This window comes from Tuber melanosporum (genome assembly GCF_000151645.1).
Source record: "Tuber melanosporum whole genome shotgun sequence assembly, scaffold_18, strain Mel28".
NCBI classification, from domain to species: domain Eukaryota; kingdom Fungi; phylum Ascomycota; class Pezizomycetes; order Pezizales; family Tuberaceae; genus Tuber; species Tuber melanosporum.
The window spans coordinates 416,437-435,645 of NW_003298841.1; the positions used below are offsets into that span (position 1 = coordinate 416,437).

At 44.4% G+C, this 19,209-nt stretch overlaps 2 protein-coding genes; one reads left to right on the forward strand and one right to left on the reverse strand.

The window, feature by feature from the left end:
• Window positions 1–43: 43 nt before the first annotated feature.
• GSTUM_00005153001 (uncharacterized protein) lies at window positions 44–1,482 on the reverse strand (the record flags this gene model as incomplete). Its single annotated transcript, XM_002837182.1, has 6 exons — window positions 44–50; window positions 116–231; window positions 281–404; window positions 465–569; window positions 621–757; window positions 823–1,482. 6 exons carry the CDS (start codon window positions 1,480–1,482, stop codon window positions 44–46), a joined length of 1,149 nt encoding a protein of 382 aa, XP_002837228.1.
• A 4,384-nt stretch (window positions 1,483–5,866) lies between these two features.
• Window positions 5,867–8,703, forward strand: GSTUM_00005154001 (uncharacterized protein; the record flags this gene model as incomplete). XM_002837183.2 has 8 exons in its annotated part: window positions 5,867–6,295; window positions 6,357–6,464; window positions 6,536–6,553; window positions 6,605–6,720; window positions 6,777–7,381; window positions 7,468–7,613; window positions 7,679–8,228; window positions 8,381–8,703. 8 exons carry the CDS (start codon window positions 5,867–5,869, stop codon window positions 8,530–8,532), a joined length of 2,124 nt encoding a protein of 707 aa, XP_002837229.1. The 3' UTR covers window positions 8,533–8,703.
• Between the last annotated feature and the right edge of the window lie 10,506 nt (window positions 8,704–19,209).

Below are 19,209 nucleotides of genomic sequence, written 5' to 3' on the forward strand. Positions count from 1 at the left end.
GGGTTAACTTCTATCACTTCTCTTGCGAATGCTGTAAAGAAATCTACGACCTAGAATGATGTCAGTAACATACTGAGAGACAGTAAAAGCAATTAAACGCACGGTCCTAGCAAACCATCTACCACCTCCATATTCAAACCATGACAAATGACCCCCGGTAGGAGTGGTAGCCATGAAACAGTACGGATTGGCCTTGACCTCGTCATACGGGACTCCTTCGTCCACCGAAATCTGGTAGGGTCAGCTACTACCCCCTAGAAGCGTGTGGGATAAGACATACAGGGTCATCCTTAGCATGTAATATAAACGTCGGCACGCGAGCTTTCAAAAGATTATCCACCGAAGACGCATCCCTGTAGTATGCGCCGACAGTAGGGTATCCAAATATTCGTGCAGTGAAGTCACTACGATTGCGATATTAGTCGCGGTATACATCAAGGATTGATAAGGAAGGGTAGGCATACCGGTCAAACTCGTAGAGGTATCTCCCGCGACGGACAAGATCAACGTCTATTCGGGGGTCTCCGGAAAAGTTGTCGATGTGGATTTCAAAGAGGTTTCTCAAGTTTCTAGGGAATTGTAAGCAATTGAGGTTTATATGGGTGGGGGAAAATGCTCACCCCCCCATAACTTTAGAGTAGACTTCAGACCCTAAGTAAGTCCTCTGTAGAGCCTTACTTGCAACCTCTAAATTCCAAGGGCAAGAGCATAACGCTACAGCTTTGAAAGCACACTTGCCGCCTTCTTCGCCGATATACTACTCCCATCCCCATCATTAGCCAGTCCTCACCCCCCAATCTCCCTAGAGAATCACAAACTCACATTGGCCAAAATATTAGCCCCAAATGAAAACCCTACGGCATACAACGGCCGTCTCGGGTACACATCCTGTAAATATCTCACTGTCTGCCTGAGGTCCTCGGTAAACCTGGCATTAAACAACTGCCCCGTTGTGACCTTCGAAAGTGCACATCCCCTGGCATTAACCACGCAAGCAGCAAACCCACTACCGCCCTCTTCAACCTTCCTCGTCAACGGCGCTAGCACGGATCGAAGGTACAGCTCATGGCTTCCACCTGATAACCCGTGTAGAGCTATGACCATTGGTGTGTCGTCATCAGAGCCAAGCTTTGCTACTTCTTCCTCCGTCATATCCCTCGTTCGCGATGGTAGGTTCCCTCCTGTCGCCGCCGGGGCGGGAGTGGAGGGGGATGCCTCGGGCACGACAAAGTCCACAGCAAAGTGCCCGCCGTCAGCAGGATTCCGCAAGAGCTGCCGGGCATAGTAGATTGCGTGCGGGTCATCCCATTTCGCGGCCGTCCAGAAGGTTTGCAAGTGCCCATTGAAGAGGAAGGGGTTTGCGTGAAAAGGGGTTAGGAGGGGAGTTGTGAGGGCGGGGAATGGGAGGGTTTTAGTTTTAGTTTTTAGGGTTATGGGGTTGTTGGAGTGGTGGGAGGTTGGGTGGGCAGGCCAGAAGGGCATTGTTGGGGGTTATTGGAGGGGGAGTGTCGGGAGTGCTGGGGTGGTAGTGGTTGGGAGGTGGAAGTTCAAGTGAGTCCGATAGATAAATCCGTCATGTGCCTTATCTGTGCAGACTGTAACAAGAAGGTTCACCAAATTCCCTTTTCAGGCTTCACGTGACTGATATATCTATCACCCGCACTTGTACAGTACTCGAGTAGGCCATTATATCACTTTTCCTACATACTGTTTTCGCTCGGTCAATAAACAAGTTGTTCTCTCATACTTGAGTAGATGAAGAGGAAGAGTAGGAAGAGCAGCTTGGCAGAAAGGGTCGTGCCTAGTGCTAAGGTACCCACCCAATCGGGAAGCGGGCTAAGATACGGAAGCGGGAAACAGGATGTGGGGGTGAAACAACTAACCAAGAAACTATGAAATACAGCACTCGAGTAGTCTACTTGTAGTGTGTATATAAAAAGCATGAGCGAACTCAGTCACGAGGAGAGTTAAATTAAGGAAGGAACATCTTCTGGAAAAGAGAATTGCAGATGTGATACAGGCCTTCGGGGCCAAAGGCAATTAATTACCCATAGTTCACCACAGCCATCGAAAGCATCTAATATGCCAAAACCTAGACTTGAACATCAAATTAAACGTGAAAGAATTTCCCAATTCCGTAGGCTGTGCAGATTGAGAAACAACTCTTAACTTCTGAGGAGGAGTAGGCTGTTGGGTGACAGATTAAAGAATTGGATAATTGCATCAGCAACGAAGTAATTTACATCAGATTCTGATGCAATTTCCTTGTGTCTGGATGTGGGCCTTTCACAAATCCTTACGGTTCCACGCATTCTGCGACCTGGGCATGCTGCAGGATTAGTCGGACATTTTGATTGCGTGATCGAATAAGGTGGGCCTCGACAGCGAGTATTTAACCTTTTGTCGAGTGGTTTTATGCCTTGTATGATAAATTTAGGTGTATGGACAGTGCATTACTCGAGTACTTGTAAGTCAAACAGGTATTCCTTTTTTGTTTGATCACCCTTTTATAGGTGTGGATGCCAGAAGTATACTAGAGGGTTTGCGCACGGGGACCTAGGTGGCGGTTAACAGAAAATAGACCTAGGTGGAAAAATAAGTTTGCGCAACAGGTCTAGGTGGTGATTATAGATGACGGCAGAATGAACACATAGTCTTGGAATGATATATCTAAAAAGTGTAAACAACAACCCACAATTGACATCAAGCAACTCAAACATACTCAAGAATGCTAGCCTCACATTTCCAATACAAGCGAAATGCACGACGACTTGAAGCCTTATTACGCCTGAGGACAGCAGTTACACGAAGTAACATTCAGAAGATAGGAGTGCTTCGAGAAGGAGGACGAATTGACTTGGATATGCTGGAAGAGCAGGAGTGGCAAAATCTATTTTGGTAGGTTTAGAGATCATGATTGTACATTAAAATAAAAGGGAAGGAGAAGACTTACAAATAAAGTTTTACGAGACGTGAAATTGAACAGCTAGTAGAGGCCTTACAGCTACCAGAAACCATCAGAGCCGACAACCGTACTATCGAGAATCGCCGAATTGCGCTTTGTACGCTACTTGCACGATTAGCATACCCCAATCGTCTGAGTGACCTGGCTTTGAAATTTGGCTGGCCAGTTGAGCGCATATCTCGTATTAGCAGCACAGTACAGTCAATGATTCATGATAGGTGGAAACACTTACTTGAGTGGGATGCTGCACGATTGACCCCCGATAAGTTAGCTCAGTATGCATCTGTTATAGCGAGGAAAGGTGCACCAATCAGAACAGTTTGGGGCTTTATCGATGGCACAATTCGAGGAATTGCACGCCCTTCTCGCCGACAACGTACTTGTTATAATGGCTGGAAGCACAAGCACTGCTTGAAGTACCATGCCATTATTACTCCTGATGGTTTGATTAGCCATCTCTTTAGCCCAGTAGACGGCCGAAGAAATGATGCATTTCTGTGGCAGGAGTCAAACCTACCAGCAATTCTGGAACGGTATGCACATATGCCTGATGGTACCCCCCTTCAACTCTACGGTGATCCAGCCTATAGCATCAGTAACAGTCTTCTTTCACCATATCAAGGCGCTCAGATATCTCACAATCAGCGGCTTTGGAATCGTTCGATATCACGAGTAAGAATTGTAGCTGAATGGGCCTTTAAAGAGATGGTAAACATGTTCGGATTTTTGGATTACGTTAAAGGTCAAAAGCATTTACTTCAACCTGTTGGAGTGCAGTTTAGAGTAGCTGCACTCTTGCATAATGCTCATGTATGCCTTCATAGGCCTCAAGTCACTCAGTATTTTAATGTTATCCAAGAGAATAATGGAGGTAATGAGCAGGAAGAGTTTATTGAAGAGGAACTACTTGAACCCCCTCTATTGCTTGAGTATTTTCATAATTAAATGTATAATTTATCACAATATATGTTGGCTATCGTAGGGTTGATGTCGTCCAGCCGTCCCATTATCATTTTCACCACTTCCTCATGCCTATTGCAAGTGGTCCACAAGAGTGGTATTTAACTATTGTTATTTGGCTTGTTGGGACTGACATTGATCTGTCTATATAGTATTCTCACCACCCCCTTGTGCCCATTACAAGTGGCCTACATTAGAGGTATGGTACTAGTATAGTCTTCCTGGTTGATATCACAATCTCCAATCTCTACCAAACCAGCTACAATCTCAACAGTCCCGAAGAAGAATGTACCGTGTAGAGAGCTGAACGGGCAGGGTTTATTGAAATCAAGATTGTAAAAATACAGTTCCTGAGCTTTTAAGATAGTTTTAGTGGGAAATATGTAGAAATAGAATAGAACTAATATGTAAGGGGATTGGTAGAAGAATGACAGAATTTGACGATGTATTCATTCATTTTTATGATATATACCTCCTGTCTTTACCCTCAATATTAGAAGGATATAAAAATTAAATTTCATTATCCTTCCTTAATGCTTCCAATATTAAAACCAACTCATCTTTCCTTGCCTCGCACTCCAAATATGCATCATGAGACCGCCATTCACTCTGTTCCCTCATCTCATCTGTAAGTCCCAATATTGCATGCATCAAGTCTTGATGCTTTTCATCCTCTCTTTTTTCAATTTCCTTCAACTCATCTCCATCTCTTTTCATTCCCTCCTTAAACTCATATAAAACATTATCCACATCTTTTACCTTTACATTCTTTGCCTTTTTTTTTACCGGCATTACCCCCTCTCCACTATCCCTATGCCCGACTCCAATATTCTCTTCTCTCTCCCGGACTAACCCTCACATAGAATCCTCCCGGACTCGCTTTCTGTCCGCCTCAAGTTGTGCAGCTTTCTGTTGTGCAGCTTTTCGTGTCTCGGGATCGGTACTGGACTGGTCCCATCGGGTTACAAGCTCTACCATATTGAGCTCAAACTCTCTGAATTCTTCATCGGTACCAGTCTTTCTCAACGAGATGAGTTCGGATTTCTAATTCTTTCCTTATTAACAATCTCCTATAAGTACTTTATATTTCTAATATACCTTATATATTTCAACAAGTTTTTTAACTCTCTGCCGACAGGACTCTCCACTACGACATATGGGTTGAGGTTCTATACTTCCTAAAATTGTAGAAACCTCTGCCCATTTCGCAGTAGTCCTCCCTCTACCACAGTTTATAGAATCTGTGGCTAACACTTGCCGTACCAGTGCTCGATCCATCCATGCTGACCATTTTGTTGTTCTCCACCCCGGACGTATAGTTGTAGGAGAATTGCTCGATCTTGAGTTATCGGCGGCTGACTCTTCCACAGTCGTGGAACTGGCTGTAGTGGCTGACTTAAAGGAGGAAAGAAAATAGGTATGATTGGGGTCAGGAATGGAAAGAGACTGCATTTTGTACGTATTGGGTATTCAAAGTTGACTTGTATTGATTTGATACGGTATTTCTTTCACCGGTGTCATGGTATGAACTGATGAGAGTTCTTCAGGTCTTCGAAGCCAGTATTTACACTTATTCCAGGTGGCGCCACCTACCTGGGTGACCCTGACTTTTAGCTTAACTTGAGATAACCGGTTTTCCTCCCACCTAGGTCCCCTTGCGCAAACCCTCTACTGTCAAGGGGCTGTGGGCATTTGGGCCTTACAGTATTGTATCTGTAACGTTTTCTTCTCAAGGTGTGAAGCTCGGGAACACTGACAACCCTTAACCTTATTTACTAAGCACATGGCAACCGCCGGGTAACCTCCCCTTCCCGATCGAGCATTAAGTTAAGCTCTTTTCGTCCCCAACCCTAGCCCGACTGTCGCGCTCTATCCCTGCCACTAAGTTAAACCCTCCAGAGCTTCTTCACCACTTCGCCCGCAACATTTTATGCCCTTACCATGACAACACCCAACGGCGGCGCATGGTACAACAGCGGCCCCGGGCCATCCTACAGCAATAATAGCAATGGCTATGGCTCAAATCCTTACCACCAAACAACCCCGATCGCACCAGGTCGTCAGCAGTCCTCAACCCCGATCCGACTGCAGCCGCCACCGCCGTCGACAAACCGCTACAGTAACTTCGAAATCACTATTCCGGTTAACCGCTGGCCTGCTAGTCATTCGAATAGCGGTACTCCGAATACTCCCAGCACACAGTCTAATTCTATGGATCCGCACTTGACCTTGATTTCTATGGCCGAGGGTTACTTTGAGGCTGCGCATGCGAGTGGATACAGAGCAGCTTTGGCAAAGGGGGGTGGGGATGCGAAGGCCTATTATAAGTTGATTGCTACGGGGTTGAGGGCCCTGGAGGCGGCTTTGCAGGTAGGAACTTGTGGTGGGGGATATGGGATGGAGGGGAAACATCGTAGCTGATAGCGGATAGTGCCGACTTCAACCAAGATTAGAAGCTATGGTCAGGCTACGATATGCTGGGATATTACATGAGGAGACGGAGAATGGGGATGAAGCTGAAGATGCTTTAAATAAAGGAGTATGTTGGCTTTATCCGCACCGTACAATTGGATTTGGTAACTAATTTTTCCCCCACTTTCCCCCTCACAGATTATGCTAGCGCAAAGGGTAACGATTCTTCGAACCAACCTGAGCAACGGGAAACTAATGCGCCCGTAGGGCAACTTCACCGATATCAAATACACCATGCAACATCTTCTTGCGCGTATTATGCTACGAACCACCCCAAAAGCTTCTCTAAAGATGCTCAATTCCTGTATTGCCGACTCGGAGACGTATGTGGATTCCTAATATCCCCACTGACACCCAGCTGACGTTGCAACTGCTACAGCCTCGATATGGTCCACTGGACATATTCGTTCCGATTCCTTCGATGTAATATCCTGATGGAGGATTCCCCACTACACGATGAGCAGGGCGCAATAACTACTCTTCAAAAGATATCGGGTACTGCAGCCGCACGTCATGACCACGGGATATATCTACTCGCAAGCTTAATGGAGACAATGATCTCGGTTTCTTCTGGGGCTGACGGAATTGAGGCGGCCAATCGTGCGTTGGCAAGAGCGAATTCTTTACAGCTGGAAAGTATGCAAGGGATGGAGCAATTGGGTATCTTACGGCAAATGTTGGATATCATGTGCTCACTCATGGCTGGGCGCTATAGCGAGAGCGAGGTAAAGGTCAAGGTACTGCACGGAATGCTCGACCATAGTTCAAAGGCCCAGATATGGACGCCCAGTGGGGAATTTGAAATATTAATTAATCCCGTGCGGCTCGGGAGACCCGAGGAAAAACTAAAGTTCAAATGGTTGACCAAAGAAGATATTTTCGTGTTGGGATACTTCATTAGCGGCCTCTGCAAGTTCCAGAAAAATGTCGAAGAAGTGGGGCGCGGGGAGAAATACCTGCAGGAAGGCCTCAGGTCTATAGAACGTGAGTCGGGACATATTAATATTTGCTTTTTATTTATTTTTTTATTTATTTTTAACTACTGTTCTTGGGTGCTGACGGTCTTTCAGGTCTATTGAAGGAAGATCCCGCTGGCACGACCTCGCTTGTGGGGGCTATGAACAAGTCTACATGGAGGCAAACGCTGAAATGTCATGTTATGCTCTACCACACTTTCCTCCTCTGCGTGAGAACAGATTGGGACGGCGCTATTAAGGTGATTACTCCCTTTGATCCCGAGTAAGACTATGCCCCAGTAATACTGACCGCACTTCCTGCTAGGGATTCAACAACCTCCAACAAGCCTTCTCGGTGCTACCACCTCAAAGATCCCTCCTACCAACACTAATCACCTACCTACAAGCCGTAATATCCCATGGCACGAACCAATTGGACCAGGCCCTAGAGCTCTATAAACTAGTCTACACGACTGTCCAATCTCCGGATTCAGAGATATCAATAATCTCCAAACTGAACTCCATCATAATTCTCCGGCCGCGCGACTCCCGTGCAGCAGAACATTTGATGACTACGGTAGAGAAGCCCTGCACATCGACCAAAAACTACCTCATGAAGGCGGCGTACATGGCCGTCAAAGCCACGGAGCGAGGCGAGCTGGTCAAGACAAAGAACTACCTGAGTTTGGCCCTGCAGCTTGCTACGCAAACAACGAATCAGCAGTTGACATTCATCTTGCTTAGCTTCATGTGTCACAGATTCTTTTCGGGCGTAGTTAGCGAGCAGGCTGAGAAAAGTGCTAGGGCAGCGCTGCAGAATGCTGCGCGTGGGAGGGATAGCTTGTGGAGTCTTATGGGGGGTGAGATGTTTGCTGGTAAGTTCGAATTAGTGTTACCGCTTCGTTTTGCTTGTTTGTTCTGGGGATGAACAAGCGGACCCCACAGGGGGGTTTTTTTTTTAATAACCCTTTCTTCCTGATGGATTCGATGGATCAACTGACTGACTGGTCGGGGACGTGTGCTACAGACTGCCTGGCGAGAAAGGGTAATGAGTACGAGGCTATGAGACAAAGAGACCTCAACGAGGAACCCAGAAACGCGGTTGTTGCGAACTTGACCCGGCATATGCTCCCGGATGAGCATGCCGGTAGAGGAGTAGGGTTTCACGAAGTTGTCTAAAAAGTGCTGGGAGTGCTAGAGTTAGGGTAGATAGGCGACGTTTGCATTGGATTCTTTTACGGACTTCGGTTTTTTCATTTTTAACTCTATTTCTGTCTCGAGGAAGGTATGGTGTAATATGTTTCCTTACAGTAGACGATATCTTTTATTCGTCGCCGTCGCGGGTATTTGTACGATAGAGGCTTTTCTTGATTTTCCCATTCTTTCTACTTCTACTCTGGGCTGGGGAATACAGCGTTCTCTTCTTCCATCTCTCTTATGATATCATACCTCTGCTGTTATGCGTTAGCATAGACCCCCTATGCGAATCATCTGTCCGTCTCCTTGTCGGCCACGATCCATCCATCCATCGATTCAATTTTCCCTCCCCCTTCCACCCAAGCCAAGTGTCCTCTCTCTCCAAACCGCTCCTCCTTTGTTATCCATACCTACCTATATCTCCGTATTTCCCCACCCACCGCATACCCAAGTATCATACCTCAACACCCGAGTACCTTAACACCCCATCACCACCAAACTCCACCAGCCAGTCAGCAAAAGAGAGACTGCCACTTCGAGTGCCCATGCAGTACATATCCGCTCTTGTTAGTTGAAAAGGCACAGGTATTTACAAGCACTAGCACTGTACCCACCGAGCCTGCTTGTGGTAGCGGTGGTGTGGCGTAGTCTCGGGAGATGGAACATTGTCCCCCGCAGGGCGGCGGCGGGGTGTATGTCGTTTTTCGGGGACTGTCCGGGTCGGTGTCACCGTGTGGTAGGTTCTTGTGATACCGCACGAGTCTTGAATCGAATCGAGAGCGGCAGTGGGCTGCTCTGTCTTTCTCGCTCTGTGAAAGTGCTGTCTCGTGAATCGTAGTGCGGTGATGGTTGAAATTCGCTTTCCATAACATTCTCCGATGCCAACGCCGTGCTCTGCCTGTGCTACCGGGATTCGCTTCCCACTCTTTCGCTTCTACCGCCCTCCAAGCAAGAACGTGAACGCTAGCGCCTGTCCAACTCGCTTCGATTCTGGGATGTGGGGACGGGGAGTATGATGGGGCGGGAGGGGCGAATCTTTCAGTGGGTGCATAGGGCGAGGGGTTGGGAAAATTAAACGGCGGTATTGGATCACAATCCATAATTCCTGTGCACAAAATTTGTCTACTCTTACGCCTATGTCTGACCGGCTGGGCGTGATCGCATGTTAAACTTTGCTATAATACTAGTGCTGCACTCACACGGCCAAGCTGAAGCCGGATACTTTTGTGTGGAAATTGTCACCTTAGGTGTCCGGTTTCAACTCGGCCATGCAGGTATACTACGCAATGACAATACATGTTGGAGCAACCTTCCATATCCGCTAAGATGACCATGGGAAGTACATAAGGCCATGGTGTGGCAGTAGCATGGTAGCGGTGACACGGCGGCGAGTGAGGCTGCATGAGGCTGGAAACTGTGACTGGGGTTTTCTTGTATACTTAGTCGGGCACACGCCCACCTCTCTTTCTTTAATCAACCATCAGTCGTTTCAACAGGTTATGAGCCCGGGATATGCGCAGAAAAAATATTCCTTGCTTTAGAAAACAGTTTTCTTTCTTCTCTACCAGAAAGGAAGAGTTTCCTTGCCGGTCTTGATTCCTCTACTGTTTTCTTTCTTTTATTCTTTCTTGAGTCCGCTTTCCTCTATCCATTATGCAAACCGTAAAGGACTCCAGTTCCATCACCACTTCAACCGATGAAATCTACTGGACGAAGTACGGTAATACCCCAAAGCTGAACAACTTCAACTATTGTCAATGGGCTCAGAGCATTCAGATTTTTCTTTGATCTGAGAATGGTCTTGCTATTGCCTTAGGTGAGGAGGAACAACCACTACCTGAGGACCAACAGAACCACTCCAATTAGATTGCTCACGAAGGGAAAGCACTTGCAATAATCTACAACTCCTGCACAACAGTCATGCAGGAGTATGTGAAGGATATTAACAGTGCCTCAGAGATGTGGCAAAAGCTGAGGGAGAAATTTGACACTCTTAACTCCCGTGCTGGTCAGCTTGAAGTATGCCGGAACTTCAACCAAACTTGAGCTTAGCCAGGACAAACAATAGAGGACTACTTGGCCTACTTACTTCGGTTCTGGAAGACACTTGCTGGAACTGAGAAAGAAATAACTGATTAAACGTTTAAGTCTCACCTGCTATCCATGCTACTGAAGGAGTATGACCACTATGTCGATATTCTAGTGAAACAAGAAGGTCAACACACTATTGACAGCCTTATCAAGTGTCTGCTTAAGCGGGAGAAAATTCTACTCTCTCGTCAAGCAGAGAATTCCTCTTCAAATTTCAATTACTTCCAGTTCGACTCTTATACAATATACTACTTGGCTAGGATGACAAGCTAGTACTACAGAGGTTAGAGGTGGTAGTTACAGATGCCGGTGAGGTGGAAAATCTTATGATCATTATAGTACTGGGATGGTGGCTCGCAGTTGAGGTAGAGGGTGGTTCTCATAGAACCACTCTTATCCAACTAGACAGGGTATCATCGGCTGAGTGGGAGTACAGAGTTTGTCTACTTCAAGAGGTCTCTGCTAGTATAATAGTAGAGGGGGCCATATTTGTCATGATTGTCTTGCTTGGAGACGTGAACTTGAAGCATGGAGACCCAACCGAAGCAGAGGAGAAAACCATGAGTTTGTAGATGTAGCTCAGATACCTACATTTAGCCACACACTTATACTTACTTCTTCACAACTATATGGCTCTGGCATTAGCTATGCTTCATGGCTTGTTGACTCAGGAGCTTCACAATATATGTCACCAAACTGATCTGATTTCCAAACTTTGGAACACCTTCCCGTTCAAATCAAAGTCTATTTAGGTGATGAGGTCTGGGTTCTCGCAGTAGCTCAAGGCAAGGTATGACTAGTACTGTGGCCAAGCACATATCATATCAATATTGTTACCTTATTTGTTCCCTGTCTCATCTCTTCTCTTGTTTCTGTTGGTCAGCTTTCTTGAGTATTTGAAGTTAGATTTAACCATAGCAAATATTACATTACATGCTACAATTCGAATTCAGCAATACTGGCTGTATTAGCCAACCTTGAGCAAGGCTTTTAGAGATTGTCTGGGATTGCTGTAGGGTTATCCTCTGCAGAAAATCGTGAATGAGATGGCCTAAGTGTTGTTAGAAAATCTCATATTCTTTCATTGAAGCATTAGCATCAATGCCTTAGGTACTTGAATGTTCGCTCAGTCAGAATATTGATTGGAATGAAAGATATGAATGAGGATAATAGGTTTAGTGTTAGCTGTTCTGTCTGTGTTAATGCTAAGCAGCAGAGGCAGTTTGAAAGATAACCAGTAAAGTGAGCCTCTGAACCTTTTGAGCTGGTTCATTCTGTTAAACAGAGACAATCTGATAGACTTCAGAGTTGTCTGGGCTAACCAAGATTCGTTTCTGCAGACGGAGATTGTCTAGGAAGGCTCGAATTTACTTGTTTTGTTTATAACTACTAAGAGCAAAGTAAATTTGGTAAAGTAAGATAGAATTGTAAAAACAATATCATATTGTTAAGATCTATTCTCTGTTACTTGATGATGTTTAAAGCTTTGGAGGTACTTTGATATTTATATTCTGCATCTGAGTGTTCGTGGACTACAGCTATTTAATATACAACTATGTACCTCTTTGATTATAACTCGCAACGTCAGGTATTCTTAAAAAATGCAAACACCTGGAGACCTTGAAAATCACCACACCCTTTTTGGTAATTACAATATAACTCACTAGAAACCACACTGTTCCCAATAGTAGTTATCTGATCATTAGAGTTTTTAGACTTATGGCCTAGTTCTCAAGTCAAACTGAGTTGGCCCCAATTGTCTCTATTATTGATGAAATGATCAGCTTCATCTGCGGGTTACATCTGTGAAGGAGGTCGTAATCGTAACCTTTTCAGGTCACCTGACTTTAAATATTCATAACTTCTTACCCAACCAATAGGTGTTCTCTGGAGGACTTTCTACTAATTCACAGAAATATATTCTTCTCGATTGACTAATATTCTTTTGGTTGGCAATTCTTGGTAGCTCTGGGTAACAGGGTTTCAACCACTGTTGTAGTATTGGAAGTTATCCTCCCAGTTACAACATGTTCTGAAACCTAGTTGTAGTACTCTGTGAAGTCTATTACCTTCTATAGTAGTGTTCCTTGGAGTTCTAAACTCTCCTGGTTATTGTAGGATGGATGTGAATGTATTGGTCTCTTATTAAAATCATTTACTATTCGGTACCATCTTCTTTGTGCAAAAACATCCCCTTACTTACGGCACAGGCGAAAGATATTACATCTTTGAAGCCTAGTAACTCTCTGAGTAGTTGACGGAATTACTATATTCCACTTCTCAGACCTAGTGGAATATTCCCTCTCATATATCTGGCGAATAGGATTTGGTTGGATGGATGGCGGCAATGTATATAGTATTACTCTGACACCTTTAACTTTGTGGCATTATAGTCACAGGACGCAACAGAGATTGATATGTAAGATGACGTATGGCCTCCTTACGGGGCTCGCATGTCATCTTACATATCAATCTCAGTTACATAGCTTAATTGGAATATCATATGACTCTTCACTAAAGGTCACGTGTTCAACTCCTGTTGTCATCAAAGTTATTTCTGGTATTGAGTTATTTTCTACCAATGCTGCTTGCAACTGCCAGGCTCCCTGCATGACAACTGAGAACCTCCAATAGAGGAATTATGATTCTATCTTATAGAAGTACTTTTCCTCTATAAGAGGAAAGTTACTGGATAAGAATCTATTAGTTGGATTACAAGATACTGAGCTTTGAAGTCGGCGACTTAAGAAGGATGCATATATGACTTCGCAGAGTTACCCAGAACAACCAAGGGTTGCTGACCAAGAGAATATTTATCAATCCGGTAAAATAGCTTTCTGCAAATTAGTAGAAAGTTCTCTAGAAGATATCTATGTATTGGGTAAGGAGTTATAGAGGTTTAAAGTCAGGCGACCAAAAAAGGATTGTGATTACGACTACCTTTGCAGATGCAACCCTCAGATGAAACTGATCATTTTATCAATAACGAAGACAATTGGAGCCAACTCAGTTCAACTTGAGAACTAGGCTACAAGTCTAATGGCTCTAAAGATTGAATAACTACTATTAGAAATAGTATGATTCTGAGTTAATTATATCATAATTAGCAAAGAGGATGTGATGAATTTCAGGGTCTCCAGGTATTTGCACCTTTCAAGAATATCCGATGTTGTGAGTTATAATCAGAAAGCTCCATAGTTGTATAATAAATAAATATAGTCTGCGAATACTCAGACGTAGAATATAAATATCGAAGTGTCTCTCAAGTTTTAAACATTATCAAGCAATGAAGAAGAGACCTTAACAATATAATATTGTTTTACGATTCTATTTTACTTTACTGAATTTACTTCACTCTTAGTAGTTATAAACGAAAAGAGTGAACCCAAGCCTTCTTAGACAATCTCCATCTACAGAAATGAATTTCGATTGACTTAGACAATTCTGAAGTCTATCAGATTGTTTCCTCCTAATAATTCCTAATACATTCAGACTTGTGTGAGCCTATTTCTGTGCTATCGAATAGTGGGGCAAAATACTTTATTGTCCATATAGATGACTATAGTCATTATACATGAGTCTTCTTTCTTCCTTACAAAAGCTTAACTACAGTTACGTCATACTTTCAGGAGTTTACCACCTGGATTTAGACCAACTTCCATGATCTAAAGTACAAGATTCGATAATTTCAGTGTGATAACGGGAAAGGAGAATACAACAATTCTCTCTTCTGTGGCATTCTGAAGGCAACTGGAATATAGTATGAGCCTACTTCTCTATACACTCAGCATAAAAATGGAGTCAGTAAATGCATGATAGGAACTATTACTATAAAGGATTGAGCACTTCTCCTTGATACTAGATTGCTAGCTGAGTTCTGAGCTGAGACTGTTCAGACCATAGTATATTTACATGATCGTTTGCCTTCTTATTTAAATAAAGAGAAAACACTATTTGAGATGATCTATGATGAGAAGCCAGAGCTGCACCATCTCCGCAGGTTTGGCTATTTAACCTACAAGTTAGTGCCAGTACTATAGTAAGAGGAGAAGAAGTTTGGCAGAAGATCACAGAAGTGTATTATGTGAGGTTATGTACATCAGACTACGAAGATATGAAGGCTTTGGAATCAGTCTATGAAGCAGGTCATCTACATATTGGATGTAAAGTTTGATGAGGATAAGCTGGTGAGCTTAGTGGCTAGGCCTGATGTTTCAAGAACTGTACTACAGGAGAATATGACTATGAATACTGTCTGACTTGACAATGATGATAAAGCACTAGATTCCACATAGTTTGGCGATGTAGTTGAGAATGGTAGCTTAGGTATAAAGTTGCTAGTGAATAGGGATACTGGACGTGACATCCTAGGCACTCTGGAAAGTAGGATAATTTTAGAGTGAGAGGGGGAGATGGTTGACGAAGGCCAAGAGACTAGTATTGAACCTGAGGGTTTATGCTCTTCAAATCATCAGATTTCAGAGAGTACTGAAGTGGTTCCGATATTACAGCTGAAGAAGTCAATTCTAGTTGAATCAAATTCTCTAACTGATACTGTCACTCCTCTTGTCCTCTGCCATTTCCTACGTAAGTACCCTGTATGGGCCAAGATTGCTGCTATCTCACTTAGCATATCTGCTGGTTCTGTGTTGAATCACTCCTGCTACAAGAAGGCGATTGAGTTTAGACATTGACAAGATGCTATGCAAGAGGAATATACCTCGCTGATGAAACATGGAACATGGATAACCCAGGAATGCTGTGTGACTACTGAGTAGAATATTATGGGCTTTAAGTGGGCCTACAGAACCAAGATTGATACTGATGGCAAGAAGAGATACAAGGCTTGCCTAGAGATTAAAGGCTACAAGCAGGTTAATGGAATTGACTATGAGGAGATATTTGCATCAGTTGTGCACTTGAGTAATTTAGGTTTGCTATTAGTGCTAGCAGTGTCAAGAGACTGGCACATCCATCAACTGGATGTAGTCACTGCCTTTCTCTATCTTAAGATTGATGGAGTTGTCTTTATGGAACTGCCACCTGGGATTGAGTGGTTGGACTCAAGCTTTGGTAATAAGATTTGTCTATTGCAGAAGGCACTTTATGGACTAAAGCAAGCTCCGTGTCTCTAGTTTCAGGAGATTGACAGTACTCTGAAGGAGATGGGCTTTACTCGATCACTTGCTGACTTAAACCTATATATTGCCTACAAGGTTATCCTAATTCTTTATGTTGACAATATACTGATTGCATTACCAGACTCGGGTTTAGTTGAATCTACTAAGAAACAGCTCTATAACTACTATCAAATGCAGGATCTTGGTCCGGTTCAGCAATTTCTAGGATTAGAAATTTACCGAACAGAAAACAAGTTGGTTTTTTACCAGACCAACCTTATTCTCTCAGTCCTGAAATGCTTTGAAATAGCTAACTGCAATGGCCTAGGAATTCTAATGGAGACAGCACACTAGCATTGACTCAATATCAGTCCAGAGTCAGCAATTTCTCAGCCTGAGACTCTTTCACTATAACAACAGCAGCAGTACCAAGCAATTATTGGTAGTCTCATATATCTTGCCATAGGGACTAGACCAGATTTCAGCTATACTATCTCTGTTCTTAGCAAGTTCAATGTATTTGCAACTATGGAGAACTCGGCAGCTGCTAAGAGAACTCTGCAATATCTACAATACACCCTAAACCTTGGAATCAATTACTATAAAGACACTGGAGATCTGTCAGGCTTCTCGGACTCAGACTGGGCTGGTGGGCTGGTGATATTGATGACCAGAAGTCTACCTCTGGGTTTGTCTTTCTTCTAAGCAAAGGCCCCGTGTTATGGCAAGTATCAAAGCAGAAGATAGTAGCCTTATCAACTACTGAGGCTGAATATGTTACCTGCTGTGAAGCTAGCAAAGAAGCCATTGCACTTCGGCCGGTATATGGAGACTTGACAAAAATTGGTCAAAGGGAGAGTTCTCCCTTTCCATTACTTCCTACAATGATACTTGTTGACAATCAAGGTGCGCTGAAATTAATTCAAAATCCTTGTTTTCATAAACACACCACGCCTATTGAACTCAAGTATCACTATATATGGCAAATCTATAAACAAGGACTTATTACGATTGACTATGCCTTCACCAATCAGATGACAGCCGACATTCCCACCAAACCGCTACCCTTTAGTCTCCACTGGCAGCATGTTAAGGTTTTGGGAATAGATAGATTGGACCTTCAGCTACAAGTCTAAATATGCATACAAAGTTTTCTTTTTCTTACTTTCATATTTCTTGCTACTCATCTACTGTTTGGACTTCAGTGGGAGGATTATACTGGACTTGTATTGGGTTAAGTACTTTTCCCCTAACTCAAACGCTTTTTTCCCTTATTCACGGTTTTGGCTTTGAGCAGGGGTTTAAGGAGGCTACTCAGTATTGTTATTTGACTTCTTCATTTTAGAGAAGTTTTTTTTTCTTTTTCTTTTTATTCGCTTATAGGACATGGAAGGAGTGGGAGTATTGGAACAACCTTCCATATCCTCTAAGATGACCACAGGAAGTACATAAGGCCATGGTGTGGCGGTAGCATGGTAGGAGTAACGCAGCGGCAAGTGAGACTACATGAGGCTGGAAACTGTAACTGGGGTTTTCTTGTATACTTAGTTGGGCACATGCCCACCTCTCTTTCTTTAATCAACCGTCAGTCGTTTCAACAATACAGACCTATGACACTCCGAGTGATTTCCGGTGATGAGCATTTCTCCTCAATCCATCCGTGCCAATCCCATCCGGGTCAAAGAGAACAAACCCCTCTACAAGAAAATGTATCACTCGCACAAGTGCTAGTGCTCTAGTGTGATACGAGTACAAGCAGCTCTAGCTGTAAATTACCTACCGGGACTCACTTCATGAGACCCCTTCCTGGATGGAGGGACGGGCAGTCTAGTCCGCAAGTAAGCAAACGGCGGGTGCGGGGACGTCCGGACTTGTGTTGGGAAAAAAGGGCTTTCCTCTCCCCTTATCCAGCTCTCTAGTTTGGGTAGAGACGAAAGCCACAGTCGGATTCTTCCTTGTTTTAGCAGATAGTGAATAGCAGCAGGTGCTCCTGCGGTGGTTAGTACTAGTGCCTTGATGGTCAAAAGGCACAACCGCAATCATTTCGGTGAAAGTTACAGAGAAATCTGAAACCCCATTATTGACCCAGCAGGAGTATCAGTAGAGTTATGTGATAGCCTAAGTTAGCAATCACCCACACATGTATGATACCACACACGTACCAAGTCAAGTCGAAGCAAGACCAAAATATTGTGGGGCCCTTGCATTGGCCTGTTAGGTTTTAGTGCTCTATAGGGTTGTGCTGCATTACATGTGGTATCATGTTATTATATGCTTGTGTAACCGGGGGGGGGGGAAGCTTCTGACTGGGGGGTTGGGAACATGGGGGAACTGAGTTAAGGAGTCCTGGAGTATTGGGCTTGAACACTTTTTGCGAGAACGGCCCGGAGGTGGTTGAGTGACCGGGGTTGGGTTGGATGGCTCGTTGAAGAGAGGGGAGAAGAAAGAAAGAGAAGGGAGAGAGTGTGTGTACAGTAGCACGGAGAGTTTCTGGGGCGGCAAAGGGCAGGCATTTGGGTGGGAGTTTAGATTGTGGAGGGGAGCGGTCCGAGGACCTGGAGTATGATAATATGGTACCAGGGAGGTAGGGGGTGTATGTATGTGTTATCCCATGATCTTGCAATGCTTGGAGGGAATATACGGTAAGTTAGCAGGAGAGAGTACAAATTTCCCCTTCCCCACCTCCAAATCCGTCCATCCCTCGCCCACCCGATAGCGTAGGATCAGGTGTTTTTTCCACTCCGCAGCTGCAGGTCAATTCATTGCGAAAGTGAAGCCAGGCAAATGAAACAAAAGGACAAGAACGACAATGCAGTACAAATTCATCTCCGCGCTATTGTCACTCCCATCTGCAACTGTGACGGGGCATACCGGTTTCCGGTTCCTGCGACACTGATAACGTACTCAGGGCGCTGAGGCACCTCTCCAGTGAGGCTATTCCATTCTGTAGTAGTTATATCAATGCCCTCATGGTCACTATGAGTACCACTTGTACCACTAGGGCATTCCTAGTTTCCCCCTTCTGATCAATAGGGTTTGGCTTGGCTAATAGTTGGGATCGAATTGTAACTGCCAAGCACCACGACTTCCACACCCTCGTGGTCGGCAAGAGACAGGCAGAGGAAGATTTCGTCTTTGGTCTCCCGATTTCGGCAGACCATCTGGCACGTCGTGATGGCCCGGTACCCCACTTTGCTATCTTACGTCTCGCAGCACCCCCCGAGAGGGTCTCGAGTACTTGCTCTTGCACGACTCTTCCTACCTTGCCTGCTACTGCTACTATTTCCGTCACCGCCGTAATCCTCCCCCACTTCCATGCTCCGACCCTTCCAGCACACTAATTATGGGCGAATAGGCCACCACAGAGACCAAATACTCAACAAGTGGAAACTGCGAAAAAACATACAGCACCTCCGGGAACGACAGCAGCAAAAAAGTCGACCTCCTC